The 18,710-nt window shown below is 38.8% G+C and overlaps 1 protein-coding gene across 2 annotated transcripts in view; it reads right to left on the reverse strand.

Moving 5' to 3' along the window:
• Positions 1-503: 503 nt before the first annotated feature.
• Positions 504-18,710, reverse strand: part of MAP3K7CL (MAP3K7 C-terminal like) — a 31,005-nt gene continuing 12,798 nt past the window's right edge. For both annotated transcript variants that reach the window (XM_010289411.1, XM_010289410.1), the window contains 2 exons: positions 10,029-10,144; positions 504-1,660 (listed from right to left, as the gene is read on the reverse strand). In XM_010289411.1, the coding sequence (XP_010287713.1) occupies positions 1,480-1,660; positions 10,029-10,144 (297 nt within the window). In that variant the 3' untranslated portion in view covers positions 504-1,479. The remainder of the gene's footprint in view (positions 1,661-10,028; positions 10,145-18,710) is intronic.

The raw sequence follows: 18,710 nt of genomic DNA on the forward strand, positions 1-18,710 counted from the left end.
GTGAGGCAGCAAGCGGTGCCGGGCATGTACGCTGCCCCGGAGAAGTGGAGACATGGCCGTCTTCTCCTGCCACCTCCTCGTACTCTCCCACTGCCATGTCAGGTGCTTGTAGTAACGGGGCGCCTGCTTTCACACCTGTGCTGCAGGGAATGCTGTAGGTAGGTAGCATGGAGAAATTAAGGGGCAGCTTGTATTTTTTTTTTGTCCCCTTTGGTGCCGGAATTACTGGGGAATATTTTGGTGCCGAAAGACTTCCCTAGGAATTGTTCTGATTAACATAAAATCCCATTTTTACAATGGATTAGTGGTAATAATCAAAGCTAAAGTTCTGGTGAAAACCTTAAGTTCATAATTTTCAATTACTAAGACACATTTCAATGCTATTGACACGTCAAGTCGAATTCCAACCTCATGAAGATGTAACAAGCTGCATCTGTCAAGCAGAGTTAAAAATACAGGGTGATTTAAGAACATTCAGAACATAAAATGGCTTTTCTATATCCGCTTTTAATGAAAAAAATACTGTATGAATAGAAATGGAAGTATAACAAAGAATTTTCAGTTGATCTAGGAAAATACAGGGATAAATAGAGCACGTAAAACTAACATTTTACTTCCAGGTTATTTGTATGTCACGGAACTCCTTGTCCCTACTAACAGCCACTTATGTTTCAAAGCAGACTGGAAAATAAGAAGAAAATATCCTCACAGTACTTGTACTGACATATTCTCAGTTGAAACGATGACGGTAGTATTCATATATTAATTTTCCATTTCTTGCATGCTAAAAAGTACAATAAAAAAACTCTCAAGCTATCTTTACGCTTGAGGAAGGAAAGTTTGATCTCACCTATTTCCTTTTAATTTCGTACCTTGCAAATTATTACTGGCAGTACACTTGTTTGATAAAAAATAATCACGTTACTTCAATTTTTAATGTGCGGTTTCTCAGATTTTGTACAATGTAAAGTTGACATGGGATAATAAAGTATCGTTTCTACCCGTGAGGAGATCCGTTTTAAGATAACTTCCAAACAGTTGAGGCATGAGGAAAATAATTTAAAAAATCTTCACTAAACTAAAATTAACATAACATGTATTCCATATATTAACATTGTCCCTGCTGTATGCCTTAGTATGGTCCAAATTCCCAACACAGAGACTATTTATATCATTTTCTAGTGTGTCCATATCTTCTTAAATTGGAAGAAATATGTTTAGAAAAGAAACCTGATCTACTAGAACATATAATGGGGATAGATTAACTTCAATTATGTTACTTGAAATAAAATATCCATTATATAATGGATGAAATATCCATTATATTAAGCTACTGGCTGGCAAGCATTAAATCAAATATAGACTTCTACATACTCTGTAGTAAAGTATTGTAACATATTAAACAGACCTTTATTTTAAAATCTCTTTCCAGCACAGGACCAATCCTGTATTAACTGCCTCACGTAAGCTAGTCGAGAGTTACGAGGACCCTTGTCTTTTTTGGTACTGTATTCTGAGCTTTTCCAGTTGCTCTACACACTGTGTCTGGGCCAGCTTCAGTGTTCGGTTCTCCTCTGTCAGTTCTGCGTACTCCTTAGCCAGCTGAGCAGCATCCATGCTTTCTTTTTCCACTTGTTCCAGCCTGGCAATCAGCTCCTTTCTGATGATTATGAAAAGAACCCAAAGATTAAAAATGGCAGGATGCAAAAATTTGTTGTCATGCGTTAGGTTAAAGATGGACTATAGGTTGTTAACATGGTATTACCTGAGCTGTTGTGAAATAGAGGCCTAGAAAACTAATTTGTTAGTCTTTCTTTTCCTTTTAGAAGATGAAGTTGCCAGAATCTGTGATAAGTTTGCTGTTCAGCGACCAAACCTGCAAAATGCTGAGGACCTTCATGTACCTCTAACTTCAGTAGAAGTTGAACATGCAGTTCATGAGGGAGAAACAAGTTCCTGGAGACAGCATGCTAATATTTTGCCCGGAGAATAATAATTTATTTTTTTCTTAACACCAAACATATTTGAAAGAGAGCAAGGGTTTTCTCGTTTGGTTTGTTAGCTTTGTCAGTAAGTTCTGTGACGTACGCCTGGGTGCCTTTCTCTGCTACAAAGAAAAAATATTTTAGTAAATACTAGGCACATGAATCTGAACTACATATATTGTTTCTACAACGTGATTATGCTCAGACATAGCTTAGGCATGCTTGGCCCTACTGCTGGGGAAGAGTGATAGAGCTGCAAACCTGACCCCTCCTGGTCTGTCTCAGAGCAGACACAGGAGGATTCAAGCTGCTGCTTCTTTCTGGATGGAATCACACAGTGCCCTGTATTCCCAGGACCTGGAGTCTCCTGTGTAGTATCAACTGAAATTGCCTCAGCACAAGTTAAGATAAAAGAAGTCTTAAAACAAAACACACTGAAGGCGTGACTAACTCACAGGGTATCTAATTGCTCTCCGCTTTGTTACCCAGCAGGCTAGCCTGGCCTCTGCTTTTTTTCCCCTTTAAGTCAAATCATTTATTCACCCCGGCTACAGGAAGTCTCTTCTAAAAGGTTCTTCGTTCTTTTGATCATACTATCTCAGAGATTAGTTAATCTTTAACTGTTCATAGCCCTGTGACTTTAGTTCTCCGTCATGTCAAAACAATGCTTGTAGAGCATCAGTGGGAAGATGTAATGCCTTCAAAGTGGAAGCTTTTGCTGCAGTCTTTAAAGGAGCCCCCTTGTCAAGCCAGACCAGTGCTTTCAGACAGGAAATTCCTACAGATCAGTCATTCTATCACCACAGGCCAGAGTATTCATTAAATGATAACATTTCAGTAATTGCTGATCACTTACATTACTTATAGCTGCAGAACTACCACTGAGAGCAGCAAAACTGCAAGCACCTGGCTTTCGAAAAACACTTCTGTCTGGCCGCCTTTTGGGATCAGTTTGATGTTGCTGTGTTTTCACTGCAGTTTTCAGTGATAGCACAGTTCGCCCATGGTTTGTTTATGGTCACAGTTACTACAGTTCAAGGAGTCACAAGTTAGAAGAGACCACTGGCACACTCATTTCTCCCACCTGTGTTTCCCACACCAAAAAAAGGGAACAGTTAGCACCCATTACAGCAATTTTAAATAGTCCAAAAAATACAGTATATAGAAACCCTCCTGTAGCTAAATATGTTGGCTTCGGTTTATACCACTGAGGTAATGCAGAGAGGCTATGCTGCAGCACAGCCTCTTCTCTGTCCTTTCACCAGGTGAAAGGTATATTCAATCAGGTCTTGAAGAGAAAACTTCAAGAGCGTATTTTTGTTCAGCAGAATTCTATTAACGTTTGGCACAATACAGTTGTAAAAATTTTAGAAGCAGCAAGCCATTAACGGATTCATTTCTCATTGCTTGGGCCATGCTACATCAATTTTCAAATTGGCCAAGATGAACTGATCTGGTTAGACGGTTCAATATTCCAGCTCCTATTAATGGCACTATAGGCCACAAAGGAGTAATTGCATGTATGCTTTAGAGAATGAGAAATGCATTTAGGAACAATGAGATTTTACAAGTCCAGCAGCTTTAATCACTTCAGTCTCTTAGGGCTTCCTGTAGAAGACTTTCGTCTCCTGGGACCAAAAGAGAGCTTCGGCAATATTTTTTTGTAATTATTCTACTGCTGCAATGCTGGACTGAAGGATTAAATTAAGCTTTTTCAAGTTACAGACTGCTGACTCAGAAGTCTTCCAAACAAATTAATTCAGAATCATTCTTCTTTACTTCTCTTATGCTTACGAGGCTCTTAAAGGGAGATGCAGTGAACACACTAACAAGAAATCAGCATCTTAAAAGCAGCTCAACCTTTTCCAGGGGGACTTCTAGTACATGTGAAAGAAAGGTACTAACTCCGCTATCTGAACTGGAGCCAGGACTGGCATAGACAGGCACTGTGCAAACTCAGACAGCTCTATTAATGTATGTCGGTCCTGATTGCTAAGATGAGGCTACGTGCAGGCATGGCTTTCGCGCTGCTCTCCAGTAATACTCAAGCAGTACAGATAACTTTTTTCTTTCCTTAGGGTTTAGCTTTGCTATTAAACAAAATATAAATGCATTAAGATCAAAATATATTCATTGCTGTAGCCCACACTCTAGGACCGCCCTCGCAGAAAGTTTCGTTGCACTGAGGTAGTAAAATTGCCCACTTCTGAGTCAGCAGAACCAACTTATTCCCTTCCCATCAGGATCAACACCTGTTTACTGGGTAGGGTTGATGTTTCAGGCAAATACTGACAGCCTGCCACAGAGATCTAAAATTAGAGTACCAGGGAATTGCTAAATGTTATGAATGGTGTGGTTTACGAAGCTCACAAAAGGATGAGGACAGTAACTAACATTTGCTTCTGATCTAATCCAGCATTTGAACTTAGCTTCCAGAGGTTAAAGAACACCATACTAAGCTCTTGCACCATCTAGCCTTTGTTATGGATGCTTAATAAATAGATCTAGCACTGTGTAATCTGTGTTTTCTGTTAATGGTTACCCTGAGTATAAATATTAACAGCATTGATAAGGTATTTTCTAAAATGGTGCTGAGGTACTTGAAGCTTTGAGACAATCTGTAATGTACACTTTAAGTGTTGTTTTTCAGGGAGGGATTGGGGTGGAAAGGGAACATGAGTGTGATTTGCATCATAAACCAATAAACCACAAGCTGTACCAGAGCTGGAGAAAACCCCAGCATGGGTCTTAAGGAAATTATTTCTCTTGTCCTGGCCCCAATGACTGACCACGCAGAGAACAGAGTTCCTTTACAGTAATATTCACAATGAATAAATACCAAGAGAAGTGACAGATGGAGCAGATAAATCTGGAGATAAGTGTATTTCTAGATGGACTGGACTCAAGGAAAACAGCTTCCAGAGTGCAAAGAGGCAGACTTGTCTTTCCCATGTTGTAAACAACGAATTCAGGATCATGCATCTGTGGTACTACACATTTCTTCCCAGCTAACATGTGTCTGTGTGTTCTGGTGGCCATAAGGTCATTTACTCTTCCCATATTTCACATGGCTTTCACGTCAGGAGGAATCATGAGACCCTGTAAGGTAACTGCTGTCTGAGGAGACTGCCCTTTTGTGCTCAAAGTCTACTAATTAATTTTTAAAACAATGAGACAGCCTGTTTTAATGTAAATGAAAATATATCTTTGATGCCAGCTCATAAAAGGTCGGTAAGTATTCATCACTGCAATAAATAAGGCAAGTTGAGGTTTCGCTTGTATTAAAAAAGCTGTAATTTCCACTATTTGGCAAGTAACATGTATTTTGGATACATGTGAGATGATGAAAAATCAGGTCTAGAGTGGGAAAATTATTAAGATAAAATGTTGCCTTTATGGTTTACACCCATCTTTTTCTGCAGTACCTGCAAGTCTGAAGACTACTTGTCTCAACAGTCTTGGGAAAGACACTCCAGAAATAGTGTACCTGGAGAAACCATCTGGACCTGAGACCTTAGAAATAGTCCTATGGTCATAAGAGCATGCTAAAGCATATGGAAGGATCCCACAATATTAAGCAGACATCTCTACTGCATGTCTACTGTAATATGTGTAAAAGAAGGAAAAGAAATCATATCTATGGCAAAGAAAAGGAGTGATCCTAAACCAGGTTGTGGTCAAATTATATTTTCTGGATAGTTATATTAGAATTGTCTGGGGGAGGGAAAAGAGAAAACCAGCCAGTGCTAAGAATATAAGATATAGCTAGCAACCATGGCAACTCTAATATTTAACTGCATAATCCAGGGTCATTATCTAGTAATAGCAATATAACAACTGCTCAAAATAACCAGCCATCCCATCCCTTTCACCCAAACTTAGATACCCAAAAACATCTGTTATGGAAATACATGTGTGTTTCTGGAACATAAATTAAATTACATTCTGTGACCTAAATGTGGTGTGTTCTCGCTTCCACACCCTTTTCTTTCTTTTTGATCATGTCTCCCATTCCAGGATGATTTTTTCCCCTGTACTACATATTGCTGACATAAATGGGAAGAGTTTGAGTGAAGACAGCAAAGCAAGCTCTGATGATTTATATTAGCAAAAAAATCTACTCAGAGTTCTTTTAATTTTTTTTCAATTTCTTCCTTCCTTTTGTCTTTTTCCTGGGTAACTTCTTTCCCCCTTCTTATTTTCATTGTCCTTTGATCTTCCCTTTTTCAAACCTGCAACTTCCCTTTCTCTCCCATTTTCCATTTTTCTGTGAAATAGTTGTTGCCTTCTCTCCCACTTCTAGCCTAGTACATTCCCTTGCCATTTACATCGCATACAAGAGAAAGGGGCAAATAAGCTCTGTTCCTACCCTGATGAAAGCAACCCTTGTCATTTCACACCACTGCCTTTCTATACTTCGGTCATACTGGATCCTCACACTACGGTGACAGACGAGTCAAGCTAAGCAGAATTAAAAGCCTTTGAAAAGTTGCAAATGAGTAAATGTTTTTGACTCTTTTAAAATAATGTTATTCAACCTCCTGTTTCTTAAAGATGCCTCCTTTAGAAATATGCCTGCATGTATTATTTCATATATAAAAAGATTACATTGAACTTTGGAGGTTGGAAGAAAAATTCTTTAAAGTAGAATGAATACTATTCCATTTTCTTGTTTTACTAAAAAGCTCCAATACCTGTATGGACATTTATGTCAGGTTAAATTAACATTATTTCTTCCTCCTAGCCAACAAATAAAAAAAATTTCCTCAATCCATTTTCTGCTCTTTTCCTGACAATCATTGTCTTCAGTATTGTGTGTGCACAGTGTGTTACCAGTAGGCACTACAGGTGCAGACACTGCCAGGTGGGACTTGACATTTGAATTCCACAGGTGAGTTGATCTGTGGAGAGGAAGTTCAGAGAACTGGCAAGGGCACCATCCAGCAGCACTTCTGGCTGCCTCTGCTAAAAATGTACGCTGAAGAACGCCGCACAGATTGTTTGCTCCCATTACAAAGGATGAAACTCTACCTTTGTCCGTTTTATCAAGAAAATATTTAAAAGAAATATACAATAGATAGCAGGTGTATTAGGCAATTGTGAATCTGCATCTCCATACATTCGAATTCAAATGTAGAAGAAGATAAAGACACCTGCATAGAGGCAAATTTCAGAAAGCTGCAAACAACTCCATCTTTCCAATTTGATTAACACAGCTTTTGAGGCTAAAAGCTGTGCATCTCATCAGACTTCTTAGAAAATTCAAAGCATCCTTCCATTCTGAGAATGGAATGTTCACTACGCATGCCACCCCAGCCGTTGTAATCCACTCTTCTTCCTCTTCATTCAGCATATGCCACCCCATAAACTTCCTTTAACTTTCAAACTGTAACTGTTGAGAATGTTTTTCGATATAAATCAGTGATCACTAGGCCAAAACTCTCTTTTACTTCTTGATTACTCCTTCACCTCCACACTTACACTCCCTTTCTTTCTAGTTTTATATAAAAATCAAGGTTAATGTGTTCAGGTTGTGTATGCTTACATGTGTGTAAAGGTATATGTGTCCTCACAACTTTTTAATCCACTTTCCAATTTCAGGTCACAATCAGTTTCTGGAAGGTTTTACAAAAATAGACTGCTACAGAAAGGAAAGACACCCCGGAGGGGAAAGGCAGTATCGTGAGACTTCCTCCAAAATCTACAAAATGGAGAATCTACCTGGAGGGAGGGGTCATAAATAGCTCCCATCTGGAGGAAAAAAGCTTCAGTTGGCACTTGCAGCTTTTTAAACCTCAAAATTAAGTAACCACAGTGCACCAACCTGTCAGAAATTAAGCATCTTCAATCCCAGTGCTTGTAGGACCACTTCTTCAGATAAAGAGATTTGGAAGGTGGCGAAAGGTGCTGCACTGGTATTTGTCACGTTTAGGCATTTCACAGCTACACAGCATGTGAATATCTAGGCCACTAATATGTAGTTAGAAGGCACATAAGAATCACAATAATATAATTGTATTTGCTGTCTTGTTCAGCCACTCTTGTTTTAACATAAGTTTACTGGGGCATGAAACCATCTATCCACAGAACAGGTTTAGCAAAGGTAGCAGTGGTGGAAGCTTCATCATATTGTTCCACTGTTGACATCCACTGGTGGAATGAAGGGAAATGCCAGCCTGAAGCCCCTTAATTCATACAGGATAACCACTGCTGAGAGGATGACTTCTGGGCTCAGGGGTTGATTAGGATAGTTTTGAGCTCAGGTAAACGATTTTATGCATGTACCTGCCATTCCCAAGGAGCAAAATATTTCTAATTCAGCTAGTACCACAGATTCCATAGATAAAAGAAAATGCATTCAAACAGCATTTTTTTTGCATTCTAGTAGAGACAAAAATATGTATGTGAGTCTATTTTTCAATGGCTCCAAGCTTACTTCATAAATGTGCATAGCTGATTCAGGGATGTGTCAGTAATAATAATGCATTTATATCAGTAGACTCTAGAAACCAAATGATCTAAGGCCACCTTTTTAGTTTATACTTCTGAAGTTAAGCACTTAGGCAACCATTTAATATTTTATATTCAGTTTGGATTTTCAGAGAAGACAGACACACATGGTTTCCACTGAGTTCACTTGATTACTAAATACGCATGTAAGCAGCTTGTATTAGACAATCAAATTTGACAAATCATTGCAAAATTATTTGAATTCATTATCTTCTCTACATCTTTTTAAAAACAACACTTACTTTTGATTGGCCAAGTTAAATTAATGATGAATCAAATGCAAACACTGGGACAATGTAGCGTTAATCTCTTCTGGTTATTTTTTCTTCTTTTTAACTTTTGTGCCAATCTGCCAGCAACTGAGTGCCATGCAGGTCCTACAGTGGAAGGGGATCTGTAGTAGGAAACCTCAACTAGTCCCAATACTCTAGGCAAGAACTAACTACATTGTGCCTGTAGCCATCAACCTTGATAACAAGTCTCACTTTCTTACCCTGCGTAGTCTGGATTCAAGGAGATCTTTGGCTATCTTACTTGTAAAACTACTGGATTTCACCAGTTTCTCTCCCATGAGATTGCTTCTGCAGCTGAAGGCTCCCACGGATGCAAGCTTGGCTGAACATGGTCAGCTGTGCGAAGATTGCTATGAAACAGATGCAGTGGTCTACCTTCTACTCAAAGCTCACTCTGCAACAGAGCTATTTCAACCCCTGTTGCTATCTTACAAATGTTTCTGTTCAAGCAGAATTTGGAAGAATGATGGTGTGGTCTTCATTTTCACGAGAAGTCTCAGAGATTAGCACTAAGATAACACTCCCTGAGGAAGGCAACACTGCTTGAATCACCTTCAGTGTGAATGTAAAAATAAAAAAGCATTTGAAAGAGAAAGTTTACTTAGCAGTAACTGTTACTCCTTGGGGTTGGTTGTCTGTTAAAAACTTTCACTGTCCGCCCTCTTTCCGCCCTCTGAATTTCTTTTTCAGGTTTCTGGTGGAAAGGGACCGAGAGTCACAGAGTGTTCTTTGCCATTTAATAGTCATGCAAAGATGACAGGGGTATCAGTATAGGCCATAGACAAGGAAAAAAGTCTCCAGCTTATGCACTTTGGATATGAACACCTAAAATGTCAATGCACACAAGACAATGAACCTCACTGTTTACTAATATTGTCAAGTACTCTAAACCAAACTGAGGATCCATTATGCTCTTCATTAAAATGTGTAAATTGGAAAAAAAAAATCCCTAAAACTGAAAAGGTGACTTGCGCCAGCTGAACTAGATTGTTCTGTGACTTGGAGGCTGTCAATTAAGGTTTTAAGGGACATCTCTATAACTAAGGGCCCAGAGCTATGACAGCTCTGTGTCCTTAGTGGTCCCAGTTGACCCTATTGACCAATGACCTAACTGTTGTGCTCTGCTGTGACCATCAGGCAGAAGTATAAGGTCAGAAAATACCATGTGAAAGCCTCACGTTTAAAACGGGATCTTACAAAGAGAATATACAACAACAAATACTTTGGGAAAGTTACTCACTTTCGTTCTTCCAGCAGAGCAATTTCTTTCTTGACCTCATGGTACTCTTCTGCTATTTTGCAGTGCTGTTTGTACACCTGCATAGATTCCTTAGAGTCATGACAAGGAGGCAGTGGCTTTAAGAAAAGAAGAAAAAAAAAATAGATATATACTGCTTTTGAATAAAATACTAGGAAAAAATGCATATTTTGAAAGATGTGGTATTTATTTTAATCCCCATAAGAATACTTAAAGAATTTTTTTTCACCTTAACTGCAGGATATGGCCAAGTATTCCTAGTGATGGCCTTTCATGTAAGGGAAAAAAACACTTCCCTGCATAAGAACATGCATAAACCTTCAAATCTTGTCAGGAATTTCAGAATTTCTTGTCAACTTTGCAAAGTATCCCTAAAGATTGTTCAAAGAAAGATTTCTCCCTTACCTCCCTCTTTTTCAGCTACAGTTATATAAGCATGCTAAAGTTGATGCATTGGTCAGACCCATAAAATACATGAGTGTGTTTTCACTGCAGAAACTGCAGCACTGAGCAGAGGGTAATTTAAGTGCAAACAAGCTCTCATTCTCCAATTCTGCAAGATGAGAAGAAAAGACATGGAAAGCTATTGACTAAACAGTCTATTTTTCGTAGATGCAATGCTTCTTCCAGCTTATTACTAAATGGGGCAGGACCCAGAATTCGGACACTAGGGCTGGTTCAGCTGGACTTAACAGGATTTTTACTGCTGACTCCAGTGCAGCCAAGATTTCACAATGGGATCTATCCCAGCAACGCCTCAAGCTGTAAGTAGTTTGCTCAAGATCATACTCAGTTTCTCTGCATCTCAATTTCCTGTAGAAGAAGGGGATATACTTAGTTAACAGAAATGTTATAAGAGTTAAATCAGCTATATTTGCAAAGTTTTTAAAATTAACATTGAGAGGTGCAGGTGAGATTGAGAGTAGAAGGATGAGAGCAATTAAAAAAAAAAAAAAACAGATAAAAAAGACACAGTAAAGGCAAAAGCACTGTACCTCCTAACCTAAATACTGACATTATTGCCATAAGATTTTAGTTTTTTTTTCAATGCACACTGGAGGTAATAAATATGGCAAGTAAAACCACTCTGTCCTGGGATGACTCATACGAATTTCAACCAAGATCTTGAAAATGCAGTTTGGTTAAATGTCAGTGCTTTTTATTCTTTAAAAAGAATGCAACTTAATTCAGGCTTCAGTCTTGACTGTCACATTTTGGCTATAATACTTTCAGGAAGCGTAGTATTTTTAAGTTATTAGCCATGAATCAATTGACTGTAAATGAACTCCAAATAGCATGCTTGAGCCACCTGTTTGAAGCAAAAGGAAGCACTTAAAATAGTTCCTTTACTGTCCAGTTAAAGAACATCCAATTGCATTTCACAATATAAGTAGATTATTTTTTATTTCTTGTTGTCCTACTTTGACTCTTCTATTCCTTCAATGACATTGTTAGGAAAAGAAAAGTACAAGTCTTCGGACTTTTCCTATTTATGATCTTGTAAGCCTTTGCTTTCGGTAAACCTGAAATTTAAACTTTACTAAACATATTCAGAGATAAAGATATAAAATATTTGTATCCAGGAGGCAGGGTAAGTTGGCTTCAGATGTACCCCAATGCAGAGATGTAACTAATGTATGGACCTTGCAAGTACTTGTAGATGGTACATGGTTTCTCACTGAAATTTTGAAACAGGCACTTGTTTTCCATGTTCTAAATGTAAAAATGCTGTGGCAGAATTGTTGCACAGCACGTTGTTTTATTCTCTCTGAGCTTGGAGAATCTGGGACCACAGGGAAAAGGCAGTCCGTTACTTGATGAATCTGGTCCCTAGGTAAGGGCTTTTAATTGCATTTCTATGTGGATGAGCAATAGCACCATTCATATAGCCACCCAAATAATAAGCATAAATTTAACAAGACAGAATATAGAAGTCTCAGTGCTCTAATCCAAGAATGTAAGGGTGAGCCAAAGTAGCATCTCTGGTATCTACCAGAGATCAGCAAACAACAAATGCGTCACAATAAAACAATTTTGAGCAGTGCCTGGGGGGAAAGTCCCCAAACAGTGATACTTCAAAAGAGAAAAAACATTGCTTTTGCTTCCAACTTAGTTTCCGCAAGTCTATCTGGTTAAAGCAGTTTAAAAATTAAAGCAGCATTTAGTTTCTATATTCCAGCTTCCCACTCAAAAGATATATATAGAGAGCTAAAAATTATCTAGTCATGCTGAGACTTAGTATCTAATTCCCACTTAGAACCAGTTGCTGACTTTCAAACCCCTTCCTATCATTGTTTCCTCTTCAGTGTCATTTTCTCTCACATTGATATTTTATCACTCAAAATAAACTGACAAGATACAATCAGTTTACTAATATTCTGCATCTACAGTGTCCATGGGTAACTGCTGGCCAGTAGGACGTGAAACAGGCTTATGCATTCATTACTTAATAAACACATCTACTACAATCACAAGGAAAAATGGAGAGATCCAGGTTCTTTGCTGCCCACCAAAAAATGCAAGCCAACACAAAAGCACAGAGACATTATTTTACCCATGTCTAACAGCCTACTTTTTGACACAAACAAGAGCGCAAAGAATTAATGATAACTCTGTTCCCACCAAGAGAAGGGTTTTCAGAAGATGGCAGGGCAAACTCCTGAAAAACAAATGCAGAAACAGAGGCAAAACTTGCTTGTTCCAAAGGGGTAACTCCAACTAGGCAGCAGCTATTTGCATGTATTAACAGCTTTCCACAGAAAAGAATACAATAACAGAATAGCAAGTTACTGGACTAGCCCATACCCATCTAAAGGGGAATGGGAGGACCCTGCAAAATCAGCGAGTCCAGTCCCCCGTTATCAGAAGCAAATCCTGCAACTCACGGGCTTGCCCACTTCTGTGTTAGAAAAACTGAAGCCCCTGCCTCAGTTGTAAGACTGTCCCAGAGCCTCATCGAGGATTACAAACACTTTTCTCATTTCCAGTTTGGTTTTGCTCAAGAGAAGTTTGTACAATTTTTGTGCCAGCACTGTCTTTCATTCTAATGGTGGTTCTTCGTCCTACCTGTTTTACCCCTGAGATGCACTTACAGTGGGCTCTCACATACTTTCCAAGACCTATGTCTCGGTAAAGCCGCATTCCTCTAATTTCCCCCGGCTTATCCAAACAGTCTTTCTCTGCTCCCCGTTCCACCTGGAATAACTTTTTTGAATGGCTGTGGCCAGGCCATGGGAAGTGTTGCAGATGCTACTCTGGTGGCATTCCCGTGGCAGAGGAAAAGAACTGGAATTCCCAGTAGAAAGCACTTTTCATCCACGAAGTCTGTATACTGTTTTTTTGGTAAGAGTTTGCTAGTTTACCCAGGTGACTAATTACAACAGGCCTTAATAAAGTTCAATTTGCAGTATATATTTTTTTCACTCAGAAGCCAACAGCCACGCTTTAATTCCTCCTTAGGACAGCCCAAGCTTGTTACTTCATGAAGTATCTTGCCCATCCATAAATTAATACATATAAAAGCATACGTGCTACATAAGCAAAAAACACCCCTGCCAAAGAAAGTTATATTTAATGGCAACAGTTGCTACTTTTAATCCCGCTTATTTCAGGCTTCAGTGTCATCCACCCTCATTTTCCTGCGCTGGCAAAATATGTGCACACAGCACCTCTGATTTTGTTCACAAAGCTAGTGCAAAAGCTACAGTTTTCAGTCATACTAGTGGTCTATCCTACTATGCCTGAGTTTCAAGAAGGTATGATTTTTCCTTGTATTTTGTTGAATAACTCACTGTGACATCGACAAACTTTCTACAGAATCCAACAAGTAGACACTAAGAGATCCTGTTATAGGCTATTCTGTAACGGCACATATATATGTACATCTTTACAAGACGTATGCACTGTTTATTTAGATTTTTGTTTGGAATCCAGATATGAAAGATGCTGGAAGATGATATGCAAAGGCAGTTTATGAAGAAACAGAAAGAGGCTGAGCGGTTCTGCTTGTTTTTTAAGACTGATTGAAGGAGCTGTTCTAATTAAAATCTTTACTGGGGGACACCAAAGGACAGTTTTCAGTAATTTTTTTGCTTCACTCACATGACAAAGTGTGTTTTGCCTTGCCGTTTGAATATCAGCATTCCATATCCACAAAAGTTGTATAGTTGATAATGTCACCCAAATCTTCAAAAACTTTAAACCAGTTTATTTTTTAATCCACCTTCATTTGTTTGAATTTACTTTTTGATTTTACTGTCAAAAAAAATCAAAACTTTCTCCTGAAAAGGTTGACGTTTAAAGAAAAAATTGTACCGTGCAGTTTTGCCAGCTGAGCATGTGGACTCATCTGGAAGGCAGTCTTTAGCACTGGTCTGAGCGGTGTCTCATTTTTTGTAAATTTGGTAATTTGCCAAAATTTTGCACGTGACCCATGTTCATTACATGGCCTTGTGTGCTCTTCCATGATGGAAGAAACCACATTATTCCAAGCAAAAGTGATAGCTGCACATTGCAGCTACTTTTTGTTGTGCAACTGGAACTCTTCAACCAGTTTCAGATATCTAGTCTAGTCTAGTTTTGCTATGAAAGTAAGCGGCTCTCTCCTCCAAACAGTTCAAGTCAACTGGACGAGAGCAATTGAGAGTTTTGCTCTCCTTTCCTGGCAGTTTTTTTCATTCTTTTCTAACCTTAGTATGATGCTCTGACTTCGTAAACATCCACGTCTTACATAATCTAAGATCACAGTTATCACAGTTATTACAGGAGACTTATCAAGTTCGTAGGCAATCAAATCTAATTATAGAGTACCACAGTACTCTAGGAATTCTCTTGGAATTTAATACATATTTAAAAATACAGCATACCCTTTGAAAAGACAGTATACTTTTAAACTTTCTAACATAATTTGTAAGTGTCTAACAAGAGTCTTGGCAGTCAGTAGAAGCAATAGTTCCATTATTAAAGTTCCAGAGTAAACAAGGTTTCTGCTAAACGCTTGTATCACATGCAAAAACCTGTCCCTTTCATAGTATTTTCATTGCTTCTTTTGTATCAACATTTCCCACTAAAGCATGAAAAACTACTCCTTGACTTAACAAACTGATATTATAAATGGTTGGAGCCTTTGTTGCAGTAGTTTTACGGTCATCTAACTCCATTGATCTCAACAGATTTGTAATACAAAATACGACATAAAATGCCTCTCTCAAGCTCACAGTTTCATGAGAAGAGATGATAAGGAATTAGGGAACACCCTGTGCATCTGGATGTGACTTGTGTTCTTCCCTTTTCAGGATCAAACCCCCAGCTGGAATAAAGACTTTGACAGCGAAGAGGGAGATGAACTGAGCAAGTCACAGGAAATGCTGGAACAGGACAGACAGCACACAGGGCATAGTAATGCGGGTACTTAACACTAGATACCTTCCTCTATATTCAGTGACCTAAACAACGGGGCCTTAGATGTAGGTCTCTAAATATAGCAGGTAACCCGTAGTAGAGTGTCTGTCAGAGGGGCCACCACCCACTATGCAGCTAATCAAGGAAGCGTTTTCCAAGGCCCAGTCCAACTTTTACACAAGGCAAAGGTTAACATTTCCCAATAACAAACTGACAAATGTAGCAAGCCTACCCTTGCTGCGCTACCCACCACATCGCTCACACAAGGACCGGCGGGAAATGACACTGAAGCCCAAATAAGCAAATGCTTTAGCCTCATTCAAAGTGTTGCTCATCAGTGGGAAGAGAATAATTTCCAATACTGCAAACAAAAGGAATTGAAAGCAAGAAGTTTATTAGTATGAGATTCGTTTCACTGGTAGCATATCAGGGACTTCATATTTTTTTTTAATAATAAAGCTGCAAAAGAGTCGAGACTTGTCCTGCATATAAACTGCTCTGTTCTCATATGTAGGGCTTTTGCTGGTTGACCATACAAGTTTTTCAAGTAAAAAAAAAAAAAAAAAAAAAGCAAAACTTTTGAGTTAGAGAATTTATATTATTTTCTTACAAAGCGCTTCTTGGAATTTCTTACTCTCAGAGTAGTAGAAAAATGTAACATTCAAAAAGGTGATTGGAAAAGACAACATTTTTGTTCTCGACTTAAGCTAGTAGATCAGATAGAGTGATCATTTCTGTTCTTCAGAAAGAAGCCGTTAACTTTCAACTAGGATTGCCCTCTAGTCCGAGTCCTTATAGACAATTAGCTATCTGCAGTTAGTCTTCGAGACACACCGTTTCTCCAGCCAATCCTACCTCTACCTCTGTAAAGCTGGCACCGGTGCTTGGGCAGCAGGGTTTATTACCCTGTCGGGGGGAGGCTGCACTGAACTTTGCCCGGCCATCGGATACCAGTGCCCGGGGAGTAGGTATGGGAGGATCGTGGTAGGAAAAGTGGGAACACTAGGTAATTCTGCTCAAACAGCCAAGCTGTCTGCCAGGACCTAACATAGAAGGACAAGGGCTCGAAGCCTAAAACAGAGGTGCAAATTGCTTGGTACTCAGGCTGCGGTCTGCTGCCTGCATGCATAAAATTCTAAGGCTCTGATTTTCCAAGTCACTCGTTGAACTTACATAGCTTTCAAGCTGCTTTCAAAATCCAACCTGAAGATCAGCTGATTTGGCCGGGGGTTTCTGGTTTGCTTTTGAAACAGGTTTCAAAATTTTCCTTGGTACGTTTGAAACCTGGAAAGTTATTACTTTTTTTTGAAGTGCCTATTGTTATATAGGCACCTAGCCTGCATTTATAGTTTGCTTCTTTAAATAAAATACAAATGCTCTTGACTGTATTTATGGCATGGTGATGAAAATCTTGTGGCTCTAGATGTGATATTTTTATTATGAAAATATGTACCAGCAGTCTTACAAATTCAGGCATTTCAGGCTGCTATACCACAGTTGATTAAAGGGTTCATTTACATGACACTTCATGTGTGCTGGTTTATACTAGCAATCTTTGGGATAGACAAAAGCATGGATGGAATGACAAGGGACACCACCATTCAGTACTTCTGCAGGTCCTGGTGAAGCCCGTGTTGTTGTAGTTTACTTCTGTAACACAGGAGCTTCCTGTTTCAAAGTTAGCATGCTTACATTAACATAAAATTCAACCACATGCTATACAGGGCTGATGCACCCTTAGCATTTTGGATTATAGCAATTTTTAAAAGTAATGAATAAGAAAATATAACTAGGTAAATTATAACTTTGTTACAGTTATTGCTTGTTTGAAATTTTAAAGCAGCATAAACATAATGTTAATTACATTAAATAGTTATAACTTTAAGCTGTGATCCAGATTGACAAAAGCAAGGAAATTCAAGTTTTCATGGCCATGGCTAAAGCGAAATGTCCTGTTACCTCTGCATCAGCTCGAACCCTGTGTTGACTTAACTACCTCTGCTTGAGCATAAAGGCATCTAAATATAAATAAGCACATAGCTTGAAAAGCTAAAAGATGAAGAATTATCACTAACTTTATACTTTTGAGTGGTTGAGTCAGCCAGATAGTCCTCATAAGTTATCCTTTCAACTACCTCTATATTACCAAAAAAAGTTTCTCAAGGATAGTAAAAAGAACATTATCTGAATCAAAGCCTTTGATTGTTTCTTTGAATTTGTTATCATATTGAGATCATGAGAGTAAAAGAATTCTCCTGAAAAAAAATGTCAGCTACTTAACAGACCAAGAGGGTGTACTTAGTGGAATTGCTCTAGTGCGTACTTAAAAACTTTTACTGAAGGGCTATTATTTATCCAGCAGGCTTCAATGCTTCCAGAGGAGCTATTTCAGTCTATCATGAAATTACACGTTTAGAGTACATTATATGTTCCAGAAATGGGCCATAAAAGTCCCAATAAAAAAATCATCACTTGGCCTGTAAAGTACCTACATCTAACACTAGTATTTTTGTTTTTATGTACCAATAGCAGTAACGGTAATCATACTTAGCTCTTTTAGAGCAGTCTTCACCTACTGATGTCAATACTCCTTAATAAAAAAGGTAAAAATTATTAACCTCACTTCAGAGACGAGCAGAGGGATGCAGCAACTCCTGCAGGACCACACAATGTGTCACTGACAGAGTGGGAAACAGAAAGCAGGTTCTTTACTTTCAATTCAGTGCTTCAGCCACAAAACTATATTGCTTTTCTCAAATTAAATTCTTCTGAGGGAAAAAAATATCAATCATCTTCACTGTACTGGAAGATCAGTGGAATAAAGAGGCCAACATACCACCCTGTTCCTTTCAGCCCAAATCTCAAGTTGCTATTAATTCCTTTAATCTTTCCTAGTTATGCCTGAGGAACCTGCCCCTGTTCTCAGCATTAGGGGATAGAGCAAGAAGAGTCCCCGTCATCCTCCAGTTACCCTTTCAATGGGAGCAGCAGGAGAGAAAAGTCAGCCCTTTAAGTCAGCAGCCCTCCAGTGTTGTCTCACTAGTTGATGGGGACAGGAAGGATGACATCATTGGACAACACAGGCTGCTAATGCCTTTCTCAATTTACACTCAGGAAACAACTGCCTTCATATTGAAATATCAGAGGAAGTCTAAATGCTCCTGGGAAACAGATGATCTGGAGTAGTTTACAAAAGCCAACAAACACTCCAGAACCGCCAGAGGAAAGGGAAATAATCCCTGGATACAGAGCTGGCTCTGTGCC

The sequence above is a fragment of the Phaethon lepturus genome, unplaced genomic scaffold (genome assembly GCF_000687285.1).
Source record: "Phaethon lepturus isolate BGI_N335 unplaced genomic scaffold, ASM68728v1 scaffold3376, whole genome shotgun sequence".
Classification (NCBI taxonomy): Eukaryota; Metazoa; Chordata; class Aves; order Phaethontiformes; family Phaethontidae; genus Phaethon; species Phaethon lepturus.